The sequence below is a fragment of the Oryx dammah genome, unplaced genomic scaffold, assembly GCF_014754425.2.
Source record: "Oryx dammah isolate SB20612 unplaced genomic scaffold, SCBI_Odam_1.1 HiC_scaffold_23, whole genome shotgun sequence".
Classification (NCBI taxonomy): domain Eukaryota; kingdom Metazoa; phylum Chordata; class Mammalia; order Artiodactyla; family Bovidae; genus Oryx; species Oryx dammah.
Genome location: NW_024070207.1, coordinates 58,087,605 through 58,105,165, shown reverse-complemented (window position 1 = coordinate 58,105,165; position 17,561 = coordinate 58,087,605). Strand labels below are relative to the sequence as shown.

Here is a 17,561-nt window from a genome sequence, read left to right as displayed (position 1 = left end):
AACCACATGGGAAAATGGAACATTTATGTAGGGTATCAAATCAGAACTCTTCATGAAATAGTTGATGTCTGTCAAAATGAATATAAAACATATACATGAAAAGGGGATGTTACATTTGGACCTATGCAGATGCAAACTGGCTGACAGTCTGTTTTTTCCTACAAGTGAAAGTCTCTCAGTCATGTCTGACTCTTTGCAACCCCATGGACTATACAGTCCATGGGATTCTCCAGGCCAGAATACTGGAGTGGGTAGCCTTTCCCCTTTCCAGGTGATCTTCCCAACCCAGGGATTGAACCCAGGTCTCTCACGTTGCAGGTGGATTCTTTACCAGCTGAGCCACAAGGATTTATGTTCTTTTTTTTTTTTAATGTTTACAAGGGTTTATGTTTTATCCCGTTGTTGTTCAGTTGCTAAGTCATGTCCAACTCTTTGCGACCCTATAGACCGCAGCATGCCAGGCTTCCCTATCCTTCACTATCTCCCGGAGTTTCTTGAAACTCGTGTCCATTCAGTTGGTGGTACTAACCAACCATCTCATCTTCTGTTGCCCCCTTCTCCTCCTTCCCTCAATTTTTCCCAGCATCGGGGTCTTTTCCAGAGAGTCAGCTCTTCGTATCAGGTGGCCAATGTATTGGAGTTTCAGCTTCAGTATCAGTCCTTTCAATGAGTATTCAGGGTTGATTTCCTTTAGGATTGACTGGCTTGATCTCCTTGAAGACTAAGGAACTCTGAAGAGTCTTCTCAGCTCCACAACTTGAAGGCATCAATTCTTCGGTGCTCAGCCTTCTTTAGGGTCCAACTTTCACTAATGGCTAACCTCATATATGCAGATGACACCACCCTTATGACAGAAAGTGAAGAAGAACTAAAGAAACTCTTGATGAAAGTGAAAGAGGAGAGTGAGAAAGTTGGCTTAAAGCTCAACATTCAGAAAACTAAGATCATGGTATCCAGTCCCATCACTTCATGACAAATAGATGGGGCAACAGTGGAAATAGTAGCTGACTTTACATTTTTGGGCTCTAAAATCACTGCAGATGGTGACTTACTCCTTGGAAGGAAAGTTATGACCAACCTAGACAGCATATTAAAAAGCAAAGACATTACTTTGTCCACAAAGGTCTGTCTAGTCAAGGCTATGGTTTTTCCAGTAGTCATGTATGGATGTGAGAGTTGGACTATAAAGAAAGCTGAGCACTGATGAATTGATGCTTTTGAACTGTGATGCTGCAGAAGACTCTTGAGAGTGCCTTGGACTACAAGGAGATCCAACCAGTCCATCCTAAAGCAGATCAGTCCTGTGTGTTCATTGGAAGGACTGATGTTGAAGCTGAAACTCCAATACTTTGACCACCTTATGTGAAGAGCTGACTCATTGGAAAAGACCCTGATGCTGGGAAAGATTGAGGGCAGGAGGAGAAGGGGACGGCAGAGGATGAGATGGTTGGATGGCATTACCAACTCAACAGACATGAGTTTGAGTAAACTCTGGGAATTGGTGATAGACAGGGAGGCCTGGCGTGCTGCAGTTCATGGGGTCAGAAAGAGTTGGACCCGACTGAGCGATGAACTTCACTAATGGCAGAAAGTGAATAGGAACTAAAGAGCCTCTTCATGAGGGTGAAAGAGAATGAAAAAACTGGCTTAAAACTCAACATTCAAAAAACTAAGATCATGGCATCTAGTCCCTTCACTTCATGGTAAATAGAAGGAAAAAAAGTGGAAGCAGTGACAGACTTTATTTGGCGGGGGTGGGGGGAGCTCCAAAATCACTGCAGATGGTGACTGCAGCCATGAAATTAAAAGATCCTTGCTCCTTGGAAGGAAAGCTATGACCAACCTAGACAGCATATTAAAAAGCAGACATCACTTTGCCAACAAAGTCTGTATAGTCAAAGCTGTGGTTTTTCCAGTTGTCATACATAGAGGTGAGAGTTGGACCACAAAGAAGGCTGAGCACTGAAGAACTGATGCTTTTGAACTGTGGTGCTGGAGAAGACTCTTGAAAGTCCCTTGAACTGCAAGATCAAGGCACTTGATCCTAAAGGAAAAAAGTCAAGGAAAAGTGAAGGAAAAAGTAAAGGAAACAGTCAATCCTAAAGGAAACCAACCCTGAATACTCATTGGACGGACTGATGCTAAAGGTGAAGCTCCAACACTTTGGCCACCTGATGCAAAGAGCTGACTCTGGAAAAGACCCTGATGCTGGGAAAGATTGAGGACTGGAGAAGAGGGTGGCAGATGGTGAGATGGTTGGATAGCATTATTGACTCAATGGACATGAATTTGAGCAAATTCTGGGAGACAGTGAAGGACAAGGAAGCCTGGTGTGCTGCGGTCCATGGGGTCAGAGAGTCAGACACAACTTAACAACTGAACCGCCACCTGTGGACAAACTGGAGCCCTAAACAGAGCTGGCTTTTCTCTCAAGAGGATTTCCCTTCTGCCAGGAGTGCCACCGCCCTGGATCCTCCTACCTTTCCTCCCACCCAGAGCTCCAAACTCAGTCAAGCTGTCCCCCTTCCCACCTCTCATCACAGCACGTGTAGTTTGCAGCGGCTCACTGGGAGCTTCAGAGACCACCTCTGCCTTGGGAACCAGCCTGAGGACTGAATTGCTACTTGCTTCTCCCTGCCTTGCAAACTTTAGGTTCTGAATCAAATCCATTAACCTCATGCTGCACCATTTGCAGAATGAGATGAAGCCCTACTATTGTCAGGCTGCATGGGGATTGCAGACAAGGATGGAAGTCTTCAGTGGCTGGTGCCCACTGAGAGCCTGTCCAGTCAAGTGCTGTTGACGTGCCCAGAGCTCTCAGGGGCCAGCCTTCTGGTCCAGAGGGTCACCTCCCAGCCCCACCCCTACCGAGAGGCCAGAGGTAAAAGAGCACAACATAAATCCTTTATTGATAGTTTATAAAACAACAAGGGGATTCAAGTGATGCCAGGGAGGCAGAAAGAACAGTGGGCCCCAGCGAGGGGCCGGGTCTTAGGCCCCATTGGACCTGGCTCCCCTTATAGAAAAGGGCAGCTCTTCCACCTGCAGCCCAGGGCTGGGCCCTGCCTGAGGCTCCCATGCCTGCAGGGAGCACAGGCAGAAGGAAGACATGGCTGATGGCTATCCCTGAGGAAGCGGTGAGATCAGGGCTCCTCCTTCCAGTGCCCTGCTGGATCAGGCCCTCCTTCCAGTCCCCAGCTCTGGGAGAAAACAGCTTGCAGGTCAAAGAGCACAGGGCCCCCCACCTAAAGGTCTTTCCTCCCTGCGTGGCCAAGTGCGAGGAGCAGCTGAGAGCCTTCTTTCAGTGGCAAAACCAGAGGTGCTACAATGCTCGCCCACTCGGAGGGGGAACCCTGGAAGGGTTATGCACCAATCTGTCAAAAGGACCATATCTGAGCTCCGAGCATCAGTCCATCCCCCAGCCCAGCACCCAAAGGCAACGCTGAGAGAGCTGGGAGGGGTCCCAGAGCTGTGTCTTGCCCAGGCCTAGCCACCCCCTCCCAGTCCAAAAGGCAGCTGGACCCGGGTCTAGGTGGGATGGCACCTATCTGGCTTGTAGGTGGTTGTGGAGCTGCTCTGCCTGGCTCTTCAGGCGCTGGAATTCCTCTTGGATGAAGTCCGTCAGGGCTTTGCGCATCTCCACCTGAGGGTGAAGGACTGGGGCTGCCACGCAGTCCTCAGGGAGCTTCGCCCAGGGTACCTGAGGAAGCCAAGGGCACTGGGACGGGCAAGGACAGCCCCAAGGAGAAACTCACTGCTGACTTGTTCTCTGCCCGCAGCCGTTCAAGCACAGGCCGGGCGCTGAAGGGCTTGCCAATCAGCACGGTGATTTTCTGTGGGAAGACCAGCCACCAGTGGGTTGACAGGAGCGGGGGGTGGGGTGCCCACTACCCCAGCACTAAGATGCTGAGTACCCCCTTAGGTCCACCCTCCTGCTTTAAAACAGGGTGGTCGGGCTCAGTGACATCCAAGCCAGTCCTGGGGTCCATGCCCAAGTCATCCCTATCCTGCCCTCGCCCTGGCCGTGGTGCCAGGAAACCACCCCTTGTCTCTGCTTCACTCTGTTCCCTCTGCTGCAAGCCCAGTCCCTCTTGAATCTGGGCTCGGTGGTGCAGTGTGGGAGTCATAGGGCAGAGGGAAGACAGACAGACAGACAGACAGACAGACAGACATGATCGGTGGCCCTACCTACCTGCCCAAAGCGGGGGAAGTAGGGTGGACTGTTAGGAAGGACATCGTTCATTCCTGCAGCACAGCAGACAGAGAGCCAGGGTGCAGGTGTGGGGGGGTGGAGCAGGGCAGTCCAGGTACCCTGACTTGACCACCCAGAGGAGACCCATCCCACAAGACCACTGTGCAAAGCCCCTCTCCCTGGGCTGCAGCGGTGGCCCGAGAGGGAGGCTCACCAACATGCCACAGGGGCAGGATGATTGGATTGAGATGACATTCGGCGATCAGGCGACCTATTCCTGCCCGGGGGGAGAGGCAGAAACATTGGCATGAGCGGCATTTTGGTGCCAGCCTGTGGACAGGGCCACTCCTGCCCTCCCTGCAACCCCATTCAAAGAAGCTGCCCTGGGCCAGCTCCTCTTCCAGGCTGGCCTTGGTCTGGGCCCGTCCCCCTTCTGTGACAAAGATCACAGTCATCTGCCCCACGTGCCTGGGTCCCACCCAGCCAGCAAGGACTAGTGGCTCTTACCCCACTTGAAGCGGAGGAACTCAGAGCTCATGTTCACTTTCCCTGTTGAGAGACAGGATGGACTCGCAGCTTAGGGGCTACTGGGAGGGGATGGGGGCAGTCCCATCCAGATCCTCGAGTGAGTTGCAACCCTGCTAGCGCCACTGACCTTCTGGGAAGATGTGCACCCAGTCCCCGTGGTTGAGCTTCTCCAAAATGAAATCCATTCCCTTCTGGTAGACGCCATCTCCTGCCAATGAGAAAGTCTCCTCCGTCAGTCTCAGTTGTCCCAGGACCCCCCTCCTCCACTTCACCCCCAGGGCCTGGTCCATGCGAACACCTCAGATGGTAAAGTGTCTGCCTGCAACGCAGGAGACCTGGGTTCAATCCCTGGGTCGGGAAGATCCCCCGGAGAAGGAAATGGCAACCCACTCCAGTACTCTTGCCTGAAAAATTCCATGGGCGGAGGAGCCTGGCGGGCTACAGTCCATGGGATCGCAAAGTCAGCCACGACTAAGCGACTTCCCTTACTTCCTTATGACCCATCTATGACCCCGCCTTCTGCCCATCAGTCCCAGCACAGCTGCGTCCCCTGAGCAACTCCGGCTGTGGTCAGATACCTGCAGTGTGTGCCCTCTCGGACCCCCAAACTGATTACTGTCCTCCCTGCCCCTGCTTCCACAGTTGGGCTCTTGGAGCCTTGGGACGAGCTAGTCCAGGGGCAAGCCTACTAGCGGCTGCCACTGGCCCAGAGGAACCTGCAGAAGCAAAGCAAGGCTATTTGTGATCTCTAGTCTCACTGGGGCCCAAGGTTCTGCACAGCAAGCCTTTCCCCAGGGTCTCTTACAGACCAGTTCCCACAGGCACCCCTCAGGGGCCTCTGAGCCTCGCCTGAGTCCTCAGCCTCTGCCGTCCCTCCCTCCTGCTCTCCCCTTCCTCGAAGGGCGCCCCTTGAAAACTCGAGTCACCCTTTGTAAAGAATCCACCTGTAATGTGGGAGACCTGGGTTCAATCCCTGGGCTGGGAAGACCTCCTTGAGAAGGGAATGGCTTACGCACTCCAGTATTCTGGCCTGGAGAATTCCACGGACTTTATAGTCCATGGGATTGCAAAGAGTTGGACACGGCTGAGTGACTTTGACTCACAGTGTCACTGAGAGTTGGGGAAAAGTCAAATCTGCTACATGGAAAACGTTGTGTTTGAGCCGTCCCTGATGCTGGCAACACTGCCTCAGAGATGCCCCGAGACTGTGACACTGGCCCCAAGTGGCCCAGCAGTCAGCAATAACCCAGACACAACTGCTGGCTCTCGACTTGGGCATCACATGGGGACAATCTGTGCCCACACACAGTAAAAACCTTGCTTGCCAAGCTTGTCCGGAGAGTGGACAGAGACCGAGAAAGAGGGAGGCTGAAAAAGAGGGGTAAATATCCTTATCTCATCAAGTGAGGAGTAGAGAGCCACAACACAAAGGGGGAGAGTTGGGGCTTCCCTGGTGGCCCAGTGGCTGAGATTCCACACCACCCACTGCAGGGGGTGCAGGTGCATTCCTGGTCAGGGAAGTAAGATCTTGCTTGCCCTGTGGCATGACCAAGAAAAATAAAACAAACAGGGAGACACGGACAGAGGGATGGTAGGACTACCTGAGCCGATGCCCTAAGAAATGGACTTCCAACCTCCTCTCTACAAGGCCAAGTCTTTGGAAGGTGCTAGATAGGGATCCAAGGGTCTCAACCCGATCCACATGGAAACGGCCCAGCAGCTCCCTCAGGGACTGGAGTTGGGGAGCAGTCACCCACTGCAGTTTCTCTGGGTGTCATAAGTGAGAGCTGCGGGTTCCCTACTTGGGATCACACGACCCGCTAGGGCTGGGCTTCAGAGGCACAGGCTCCTGCTTGACAAAAACCGACTGGTGCGAACCAGCCTTCCAGCTCGCAATCGAAATTTTAAAATTCTATGCTTGTGGAGCAACCCTTCAGGATGTTTAGCTTTTACAAATGCTATTTCTACTCATTTGCATGGCTTGTGCAAGATCACTTTGACACTTCACATCCTAGCACGAGGTGGGGAGGAAATTTTATGGAACACAGAAGCAAAGTATACTGGGTACTTCCTTTGATTCAGTTGTTAGGCTTTTACTGCACGACCAATGCATTTGACAGCTTGTCCCTTCCCGTATTCTCTCACCAGAAGGTGCTTAGGAATAAGACTGCACTTGCTGCTTTTATTGTACCCTAAAATGTAGATACAGGTCAAAAAGAAGAACGAGGGTAGAAGTGGACACGGAAAGCCCCTGAGGTCACAGAAAGGAGGGACTGAGACTCAAGACAGAGTACCCGAGTAGCATCAGCATCACTCAGAGCAGTGCATGATGGATACCACGGTCAACTGCCATGACACTGGGGCCTCTGCTTGTATTTTGGGGAGATGAAGTTGCCTCCAAATGCAGCAAAAAAGAGAGTGTTCCAGGCAGGGGTCTCTGGGGAGTAAGTAAGTCTGCAGACCTGAGGGGTGGGCACTGCAACTTTTTATTGGATGGTGATGGTTTAGTCACCAAGTCATGTCTGACTCTTGCAACCCCATGGGTTGTAGCCCGCCAGGCTCCTCTGTCCATGGGATTCTCTGGGCAAGAATACTGGAGCAGATTGCCATTTCCTTCTCCAGAGGCTCTTCCCAACCCAGGGATTGAACCCAGATCTCCTACATTGCAGGCAGATTTTTTTCCGACTGAGCCAAACCATCATTACCATTTCCACTACTAGCAATAAGGTTTCCCCTGACCTCGAACACCCTCTGGTTAACTTCCTCCTTACACCCCAACTTCCGGGAGGAGTAGCCCCCCCCTTGCAGGGCCCCTCCTCACCACTCCCGCAGCTCTGGTGGCTGTCAGTCCAGGGAAGTGGCTTCTCCAGGATCACCGGAAGCTTCCACAATAGCCAGGAGCCCTGTTTTGCTCCCTGCTGTGCTGGGGGCTTATGTCTCCACTGTGGTAAGGGGCTGTCCTGGTCCCTTCTCTCCCCTTCTACACTCTCATTTCTGTGTGGCTGACGTCGTTTGCACCAGAGTTCCCAGGATCTTTTAGAGTTCCAGAATGGCACGTCACACTGTCTCTGGATTGTTCCCTCCTCGGGTGACAGGGTCTCTCAACGCCCTGCTGCTCGTCACTGGTCCCATCCTCCCAGCGGTTCCCTGGCACCTGCTGTCACCTAGTGTCATCATTGAGTTTTCTTCTCCTCGCCCCCCATCCCCGGCCACGACCAATCTATCAACAAGTCCTGGCAACTCCACCTCCAAAGCACAGCCCAAAGCACGTGGTCCCTGGCTCTCTGTGGTGACCCCCAGAGGCCCTGTCGCCAGAGGAACCGTGACAGCCCCTAACCAGGCTCCTGGCCTCCATTCGACACCGATTCTGTCCACCAGGTACACTGCAGCCCGGGGGCTCTTTCTTTCTCTTAACCACACAAGAAAGCACATCAAATTCTTAGCACAATTGTTCTAGAAGCTTCACAGGCAGCCCGCAACCTACATTTTCTGCCTTGGTCACGTACCCTTTCAGGGTTTGCTATGTGCTTCCTGGGTCTAGGATGCCTTGCCTTTCATACTCTGCCGGGAAAAATCCCACTTCCCTAGAGGAACAAGCAAGCTGGATTTGAATCCGGGCTTGGCCACCTCTCGCCCTATGATCTTGACCCCACAGCTTTCTCTTTCCGAGCCCCTTTTTCTGGAGAAGGGGGATCCGAATGGCCCCGACCTTCTGAAGCTCTAAAGAGGTACGGAGTATTCACTCCATGTCACACAGCTCGACACAGAAGCCTGTTTGTTTTCACAAACTCACAGCCTCTGGCACGTGTCACCACCATCGCTGACTGATGACACCACATGGCCATCAGTGCGTCTCTTAGCAACGGCCTCCCGAGAAGCAACTGTGGATAATGTCTCCTTGACCTCCAATGCCAGAGCCCCAGGGCACCCAGTCCTCTGGCACTCACAGGGAAATCGGTGCTCTCCAAGAAACCATTGCTCCCTCCTCCCAGATGATGGAGGTGGGCCTCATGCGAGTGAGGCAGCCGCATGAGGTGCCTGCAACCCTGGCACCCAGGTGGCCTGTCCCACCGGCGTCCCTCAACTCCCAGTGCAGCTGAACCAGAGACACTGCCACCAGTCTCCCTGCCCCTGGAAGGGCCAGAGAAGTGTCCCCGGCACCCAGCAGCCCAACAGCCCCTCGTAGAGGAGCAGCTCACCTCGGCACACGGGCACACACTTGCCCAAGCTGAAGAAGTGTGAGTGCAGCTCCTTGGTGAAGCAGATGTCTGCAGCTGTGGGGGTCCTGGAGTGGGGATGGATGCAGTCACCCCGGCTCCCCCTGCACCCTGCTTCCCTGCCACCCTCCTCCCGCCAGCATGCTGCCTAACAGCATCGGCAATGCAGAATGGAGGCACAGGAGGGCCAGTGGGGTCCCACCCCAGGCCCTGCCTGGACTGCTGGAGACCACCTCCTGAGCAGGCCAGGAGGAGGGCCAATCTGGGCATATGGGTAAGGCCTGCTGGGCCCACCATGGGGGTCCATTCCTCCTCACCAACGCATCAACTTCAGGTTCCAGATGTGACGGAGTTTCAGGATCCCTGGAGGAGAGAAGGCTGCATGCCTCAACTGACCTTGTACCTAGGGGGGGGCACCACTTTCTGTCACCCTGTTTCAGGGAATGAGGGACAAGGACATTTTCCTATAGCCCAAAGAGCTATCTTCCAGACCCTTCAGCTGGACCTCCAAGTTCTCCCTGGCTCCTCCATCTTCCACCCCCTATATCTTAGTAGTCACCACATCCGGCCTGCCTACCTCCCTGATATATGCTAATGCTGCCCATCCCTGCTGACTCAGCATTAAAGAATCCACTTGCAATGCAGCAGATGGGGGTTCGATCCCTGGGTGGGGAAGATCCCTTGGAAGAGAGCATGACAACCCACTCCAGTATTCTTGCCTAGAGAATCCTATGGACAGAGGAGCCTGGTGCGCTGCAGTCCATGGAGCCGCAGAGTCAGACAAGACTGAAGTGACTAAACATGCACACACAGCACATCCTTCTAACTATCCCTCCACTGTCACTGCCACCACCCTGGTCCAGGTGACTGGATGGCACTAAAACCTTTCTCCTGGTCCCTGGGATCTGCCTCTGGCACCCTACAGGCCATCTTCTGCCCAGAGCAGCAAGTGTGTGCTCTGAACGACTGAATTGACCACATGGTTCCCCATGAGCTGCCTGTCCTCATCCAGCAGTGGGAGCTCTGGACAACCCTGTAGCCAGCAGCCACCTGGGTTATTGGAGCCAAGCAACTCCCTGTGAAGTCAGCACAGCAGAACTTCTAGACTCCCCAGTGAGGCTGGTCGAAGGCTACAAACCCAGCCTGAGGCAAAGCTGGAACCAGAACACAGGTCTTCCAGCCCCTAGCCCAGACCTTGCTTAACAGGACACCCTGTGCTCCTCAGATTTATTCCCAAAGCTCTTCCAAACCATTAACAGTTTAAAGAATGGAGGGTCCCGCAGGCCTGATAGCTCAGAGTAAAGTAACTGTCAGACCTTGCCTTGTGGTCATCTCCTCACTCCCTCCAAATTCCAGAGGCCTTCTCCAAATCACACTACCTAGGAGAACGCTGAAGGGGCCACAAATCAAACTTTCATCCCTGGGGCAGGACACCCCAGAAACAGGAGTGTGAGGGCCAGGCAAAGAGCCCTGTGAGGAGTTTGTTCTGCTTGTTTGGCCCTGACCCAGGTTCCCTCCTTGCCTCCCCAAGCTGAGCACGCTGGCCCGTGTACCCCAGAGATGAGGGTCATCCATGCACGACTGGTGATTGGAGACCGTGATGAGGGGTGTGGCTGGGCCTCGGTTCTCGATGAGATCGTACAGCACCTCCTTGTTGTGGACGGTGAGGTGGTTCATGCACTCTGAGGGGAGACGGGCAGGATAGGGATCTTGGCTTCTTTCCCCAGGGGCCCAGCGCTCCCCCCTACCAAGCCAACCCCTGCCAGCGCCCCGAACCCCAACTCTGGCTGGGCGTGGAGCCACGCGGCCGACCCTGCCTCGGCTGTGGGCCCACTCACTGGTCCAGAAGCAGCTGTAGGTGCCCACCAGGCCCATGACGACGCTGCTGGCCAGAGTCCAGGTGAGCGGCGGCACCACGGGGAACGGCCATTTCACGTGGAGGGGCATCTCCCCCGCGACCCAGCTTCCGCCACAGCCCCCAGCGGCCCGGCGCTCCCCTTGCCCTGGGGCAAGCCTATAGGGGCCGCTCTAGGTCTACGTCCTCAACCGCTCGGGAGCCGGATCACTAAAGCCCACGGATGGGCGCCACAGCTCGGCGCGACAGGGCACTCGACCAAGGTCACCTCGCGGGTCGGGCCTGAAGCGGGCCCGGCCCCGACCTCGCTCTCGCGCCACACGCTAGCCGTCCCGGAAGCAAAAAACCGGGAGCGCACTGAGGAGCCCGGGCTGATGGCGGCGTTAGCCGCGAGCTCAGCAGACCCGCCGGAAAGCGAGACTGCGGTGGCGCCGGGCTCGACCGCCGACTGTCGCAAAACGCTCTCAGGCCGCTCGATGGCAGCGATGACAGGCTCACGGGCGCCTTGGCCCCGCCACGCCACGGCCCCGCCAAGCTCCGGCGCAGGAGGGGCTCGAGCCCCGCCCCCACTTCCGAGTCCACTTCCCTTTTGTCTACTTTGTTCGTCCTTGGAAAAGTCTCCGTGACTAACGTGCTGCCTGGCACGGTTATCTGACGCCACTCAAGGTCGAGGTTGGCAGAGCCCTTTTAGTTTTTTCCCCTTTGTTTTCATTAATTTCATCTAACATAGAATTAACTACTTTATAGCATTTTTATTATATAGATTATTTTATGAATGTACCATATGTAATGTTATTACACTATGTAATTTTTACATAATTATCTACATACACTGCAAAATTCAGATTTAAATTGAAGAAAGTAGGGAAAATCAGTAGACCAATCAGGTAGGAACTAAATCAAATCCCTTACAGTTGTACAGTGGAAGTGACAATAGATTCAAGGGGTTAGATCTGATAGAGTGCCTGAAGAACTATGGGCAGAGGCTCATGACATTGTACAGGAGGCAGAGATTAAGACCATCCCCAAGAAAAAGAAATGCAAAAAGGCAAAATGTGTGTCTGAGGAGGCCTTACAAATAGCTGTGAAAAGAAGAGAAGCGAAGGCAAAGGAGAAAAGGAAAGATATACCCATCTGAATGCAGAGTTCCAAAGAATAGCAAGGAGAGATAAGAAAGCCTTCCTAAGTGATCAATGCAGAGGAATAGAGGAAAACAATAGAATGGGAAAGACTAGAGATCTCTTCAAGAAAATTAAAGATACCGAGGGAACATTTCCTGCAAAGATGGGCTCGATAAAGGACAGAAGTGGTATGGACCTAACAGAAGCAGAAGATATTAAGAGGTGGCAAGAATACACAGAAGAACTATACAAAAAAGATCTTAATGACCCAGATAACCATGATGGTATGATCACTCATCTAGAGCCAGATATCCTGGAGTCTGAAGTCAAGTGGGCCTTAGGAAGCATCACTATGAACAAAGCTAGTGGAGGTGATAGAATTCCAGGTAAGCTTTTTCCAATCCTAAAAGATGATGCTGTGAAAGTGCTGCACTCAATATGCCAGCAAATTTGGAAAACTCAGCAGTGGCCGCAGGACTGGAAAAGATCAGTTTTCATTCCAGTCCAAAAAGAAAGGCTATGGCAAAGAATGTTCAAACTACCACACAATTACACTCATCTCACATGCTAGCAAAATAATTCTCAAAATTCTCCAAGTGAGGCTTCAACAGTACATGAACTGAGAACTTCCAGATGTTTAAGCAGGATTTAGAAAAGGGAGAGGAACCAGAGATCAAATGTCCATCTGATGGATCATACGAAAAGCAAGAGAGTTCCGGAAAAACATCAACTTCTGCTTTATTGACTACACCAAAGCCTTTGACTGTGTGGATCACAACAACAAACTGGAAAATTCTTCAAGAGATGGGAATACTAGACCACCTGACCTGCCTCCTGAGAAATATGTATGCACGTCAAGAAGCAACAATTAGAACTGGACATGGAACAATGGACAGGTCCAAATTGGGAAAGGAGTATGTCAAGGCTGTATATTGTTACCCCGTTTATTTAACTTTTATGCAGAGTACATCATGTGAAATACCAGGCTGGATGAAGCACAAGCTGGAATCAAGATTGCCAGGAGAAATATCAATAACCTCAGATATGCAGATGACACCACACTAATGGCAGAAAGCGAAGAAGAAATAAAGAACCTCTTGATAAAGGTGAAAGAAAAGAGTGAAAAGGCTGGCTTAAAACTCAGCATTCAAAATACTCAAATCATGGCATCTGGTCCCATCGCTTCATAGCAAATAGATGGGGAAACAATGGAAACAGTGACAGACTTTATTTTCTTAGGCTCCAAAATCCCTGCAGATGGTGATTGCAACCATGAAATTAAAAGACACTTGCTCCTCGGAAGAAAAGCAATGACCAACCTAGATAGCATATTAAAAAGCAGAGACCAAAAAAAAAAAAAAAGCAGAGACATTCCTTTGCCAATAAAGATCCGTCTAGTCAAACCTGTGGTTTTTCCAGTAATCATGTATGCATGTGAGAGTTGGACTATAAAGAAAGCTGGGCGCCGAAGAATTGATGCTTTTGAACTGTGGTGTTGGAGAAGACTCTTGAGAGTCCCTTGGACTGCAAGGAGATCACACCAGTCCATCCTAAAAGAAATCAGTCCTAAATATTCATTGGAAGGACTGATGCTGAGGCCGAAGCTCCAATACTTTGGCCACTTCATGCGAAGAACTGACTCATTGGAAAAGACCCTGATGCTGGGAAAGATTGAAGGCAGAAGAGGACAGAGGATGAGGTGGTTGGATGGCATCACCTATTCGATGGACATGAGTTTGAGCAAGCTCTGGGAGTTGGTGATGGACAGGGAGGTCTGGCGTGCTGCAGTCCATGGGGTTGCAAAGAGTCGGACATGACTGAGCTACTGAACGAAACTACATACAATTGTATACAATTACCATATTACAGAATTACACTGTATGAATGTATGTTTGTAATAATATGTCATGTGATGTTATATGCAATGTATAGCAGCATATAACATACAATAGGAAATATATATAACAGTATTTTATATCATTTAGTATAGATACATCCAAAATGTTGTCAGCCATTTCCAACTAGTTCCAGACATGTTCATCACCCAAAAAGAAAGCCCTGTACTCCTTAAACAGTAATATTTTTAGTTTTTATTTTTTAAAGCACTGCATGACTTCATGTATTTAAAAAACATTTCCCCAGCAATTTCCTGGCGGTCCAGTGGTTAGGACTCGGCGCTCTCACTGCCAAGGGTGCAGGTTCCGTCCTTGGTCCGGGAAATAAGTATCTGCAAGGTGTGGCGAGGCCAAAAAATTTAGAAATGCCCAAACCTTCTGCTCATCACCACCCCCAATCCATGAGTGGGTAGTTGCGGAGAAGACCGCACTACAAACCAGCCAGTGAGGACCCACCGCCGGGCCGCAGAACCCGCGCGAGTCGCCCACTTGTCCCAGCAGCGACCCCCACGGGGACTCCCCTCGCGGTCTGCCCTGCCCTGGGCTCCACCTACACGGCGCGTTCCTGCGCCCGCTCGCCTGCAGCCATGCAGAGAACCTAGGAGTGCGCGGCCCGAAGACTTGGAGAGAAGGCTTTTGTCCTGGGGTGGGGGGGGGGCGCCCAGGCTCGTCGCGGGGCTCCCCTCGGGGCTCCCCTCGGGGCTCCCCTCGGTGCGCCAGGCGCTCCAGGTCTGGCCCAGGACCGGCTCTGACTCACGGCTCTCCCTGTGCCTCAGAGCCTCCGCCAGGTCCCTCGCGGGCGGGGAAGGCGGAGTCTGCTGGGAAGGCGGGCGGCCGGGTCAGCGCTTCCCAGGCCTCCGGGCCGCCCTCCCTTCCACCGCCGAGGCAGAGCCAGGGCGGTGCCCGCCGGAAGAGTGAGGCCGGCAAACCGGTCTCGACGGAGCGGTCAGCGTGTTGGCGGCGTCTTCCTCTGCTGTCTCCTTCTGTCTAGGCCGGCGCTGCGATTTCCTGGGGGCTGTCGCGATCAGCCCACAGCACAGAAAGGTGTAGAGACGGCCTGGTCTGCGCAGGTATGGGCGCCCTCTGGCCAAAGGGGAAAGGAGAAAGTGTCCCCCAGCCTGGGAAGGCCAGGCGGGAAGGGAATTCCAGGGCTGGGGCTCAGGGCTGGTGTTGGGAGGCCGGACCCCGCTTTGGGCTGAGGCCAAAGTGAAAGTGAAGTCTCTCAGTCGTGTCTGACTCTTTGTGACCCCATGGTAGTCCATGGAATTCTCCAGGCCAGAATACTGGCGTGGGTAGCCTATCCCTTGTCCAGTGGATCTTCCTGATCCTGGGATTGAACCAGGGTCTTCTGCATTGCAGGCAGATTCTCTACCAACTGAGCTATCAGGGAAACCCTGAGGGGAGGAACTCTCTAGTTCTTCTTGCCCTCTGCCCTCCTGGGAGCCCATGGCCCCAGAGCCTCCAAGCTTGCCCTTGCCTGCCCAGGGCTGCCTAAAGACCCATGGGCATCCCAGAATAGGCACTGGGGAAGGAGCCCAAACTAGCATGAGTGACACTAGCAGGTGGCTAGAGAGAAACATGCAGGGGGCCCAGCCAGGGAGAAAGTGAGCCCAGGGAGGAAGGTCACAGAAGTAACAGAGAAAAGCAGAAGGAAGTAGACGGACTGACATGGCTGTGTGAGGGTGACACCAGCAGGAAGTGGGCTTTGGTTGCAGAGTCGAAGACGACTCTGGCTGACTTGAATCCAGCAATTGACGGAGTTTATCTTAAAGATCATGTCTGGCAGCTGGGAAGAAAGAAATGCACCATGATGGTCCTCCTGGTTGCTGATGGTGGTGAAAAGGTAGAATCAACTCTAAGGTTGAACCCTGGTGTACTGCTGGTGGGAATGGAAGATGAGGCAGCCACTGTGGAAAATAGTATGACATTCCGCAAAAAAAGAAAAAAAATAGAAAATTATCATTTTGTTGTTGTTGCTCAGTTGTGTTCAACTCTTTGTGATCCTATGGACTGCAGAACACCAGGCTTCCCTTGTCCTTCACCATCTCCCAGAGCTTGCTCAAACAAACTCATGTCTGTTGAGTCAGTAATGCCATCCAACCATCTTATACTCTGTTGTCCCCTTCTCTTCCTGCCTTCAAGCTTTCCCAGCATCAGGGTCTTTTCCAATGAGTCAACTCTTTGCATGAGGTGGCCAAAGTATTGGAGCTTCGGCTTCAGCATCAGTCCTTCCAATGAATATGTAGGACTGATTTCCTTAAGGAATGACTGGTGTGATCTCCTTGCAGTCAAAGGGACTCTCAAGAGTCTTCTCCAACATCACAGTTCAAAAGCATCAATTCTTCAGCGCTCAACCTTCTTTATGGTCCAACTCTCACATTGGTACATGACTACTCAAAAAACCATAGCTTTGCCTCTTTCCCGGCTGGAACCATGGAGGGTGCAGAAGAGAAGAAAAAGAAGGTTCCTGCTGTGCCAGAAACCCTTAAGAAAAAGCGGAAGAATTTCGCAGAGCTTAAGATCAAGCGACTGAGAAAGAAGTTTGCCCAAAAGATGCTTCGAAAGGCAAGGAGGAAGCTTACCTATGAAAAAGCTAAGCATTACCACAAGGAATACAGGCAGATGTACAGAACTGAAATTCGAATGGCTAGGATGGCACGAAAAGCCAGCAACTTCTATGTACCCGCGGAACCCAAATTGGCGTTTGTCATCAGGATCAGAGGTATCAACGGTGTGAGCCCAAAGGTTCGAAAGGTGCTGCAGCTCCTTCGCCTCCGGCAGATCTTCAACAGCACCTTTGTGAAGCTCAACAAGGCATCAATTAATATGCTGAGAATTGTGGAGCTGTACATTGCATGGGGGTACCCAAATCTGAAGTCTGTAAATGAATTGATCTACAAGCATGGTTATGGCAAAATCAACAAAAAGCGAATTGCCCTGACAGACAATGCACTGATTGCTCGATCTCTTGGGAAATATGGAATCATCTGCATGGAGGATCTGATTCATGAGATCTATACCGTTGGAAAACGTTTCAAAGAAGCAAACAACTTCCTGTGGCCCTTTAAATTGTCTTCTCTACGAGGTGGAAAGAAGAAAAAGACCACCCATTTTGTAGAAGGTGGAGATGCTGGCAACAGGGAAGACCAGATCAACAGGCTTATTAGAAGGATGAACTAAGGTATCTACCAGGATTATTTTTGTGTTCTGGTTAATAAACAATTAAACAAACAAAAAAAACCCCATAGCTTTGACTAGACTGACCTTTGTTGGCAAAGTAATGTCTCTGCTTTTTAATATGCTTTCTAGGTTGATCTTAGCTTTTCTTCCAAGGAGTAAGCATCTTTGAATTTTATGGCTGCAGTCACCATCTGCAGTGATTTTGGAGCCCAAGAAAATAAAATCTGTCACCATTTCCATTGTTCCCCCTTCTGTTTGCCATGAAGTGGTGGGACCGGATGCCATGATCTTAATTTTTTGAATGTTGAGTTTTAAGCCAGCTTTTCACTCTCCTCTTTCACTTTCATCAAGAGGCTCTTTATTTCCTCTTTGCTTTCTGCCATTAGGGTGGTGTCATCTGCATATCTGAGGTTATTGACATTTCTCCCAGCAATCTTGATTCCAGCTTGTGCTTCATCCAGCCCAGCATTTTGTATGATGCACTCTGCATATAAGTTAAATAAGCAGGGTGACAATATACAGCCTTGCCGTACTCCTTTCCCAATCTGGAACCAGTCCATTGTTCCATGTCCG

The 17,561-nt window shown here is 51.7% G+C and overlaps 2 protein-coding genes and 1 non-coding gene across 6 annotated transcripts; 1 reads left to right on the top strand and 2 right to left on the bottom strand.

The window, feature by feature from the left end:
* Nucleotides 1-2,882: 2,882 nt before the first annotated feature.
* Nucleotides 2,883-11,211, bottom strand: TAFAZZIN (tafazzin, phospholipid-lysophospholipid transacylase). Of its 4 annotated transcripts, XM_040265562.1 has the most exons (11): nt 10,776-11,211; nt 10,491-10,619; nt 9,255-9,300; nt 8,920-9,005; nt 4,848-4,928; nt 4,700-4,741; nt 4,407-4,469; nt 4,193-4,245; nt 3,756-3,833; nt 3,545-3,643; nt 2,883-3,374 (listed from the first exon to the last, which is right to left on the bottom strand). In XM_040265562.1, exons 1-10 carry the CDS (start codon nt 10,882-10,884, stop codon nt 3,545-3,547), a joined length of 786 nt encoding a protein of 261 aa, XP_040121496.1. In that variant the 5' UTR covers nt 10,885-11,211; the 3' UTR covers nt 2,883-3,374. The 4 variants fall into 4 exon arrangements, with proteins under 4 accessions (XP_040121496.1, XP_040121495.1, XP_040121498.1 ...); XM_040265561.1 differs by having other exon boundaries at nt 2,883-3,643; XM_040265564.1 differs by having other exon boundaries at nt 2,883-3,643; nt 10,804-11,198.
* A 3,914-nt stretch (nt 11,212-15,125) lies between these two features.
* TRNAC-GCA lies at nt 15,126-15,198 on the bottom strand. Its single transcript has one exon. It is a non-coding gene; the product is annotated as a tRNA-Cys (tRNA).
* A 1,013-nt stretch (nt 15,199-16,211) lies between these two features.
* Nucleotides 16,212-17,035, top strand: LOC120881850 (60S ribosomal protein L7-like). The gene has a single exon (XM_040265573.1). It carries the CDS (start codon nt 16,242-16,244, stop codon nt 16,986-16,988), a length of 747 nt encoding a protein of 248 aa, XP_040121507.1. The 5' UTR covers nt 16,212-16,241; the 3' UTR covers nt 16,989-17,035.
* Nucleotides 17,036-17,561: the final 526 nt, after the last annotated feature.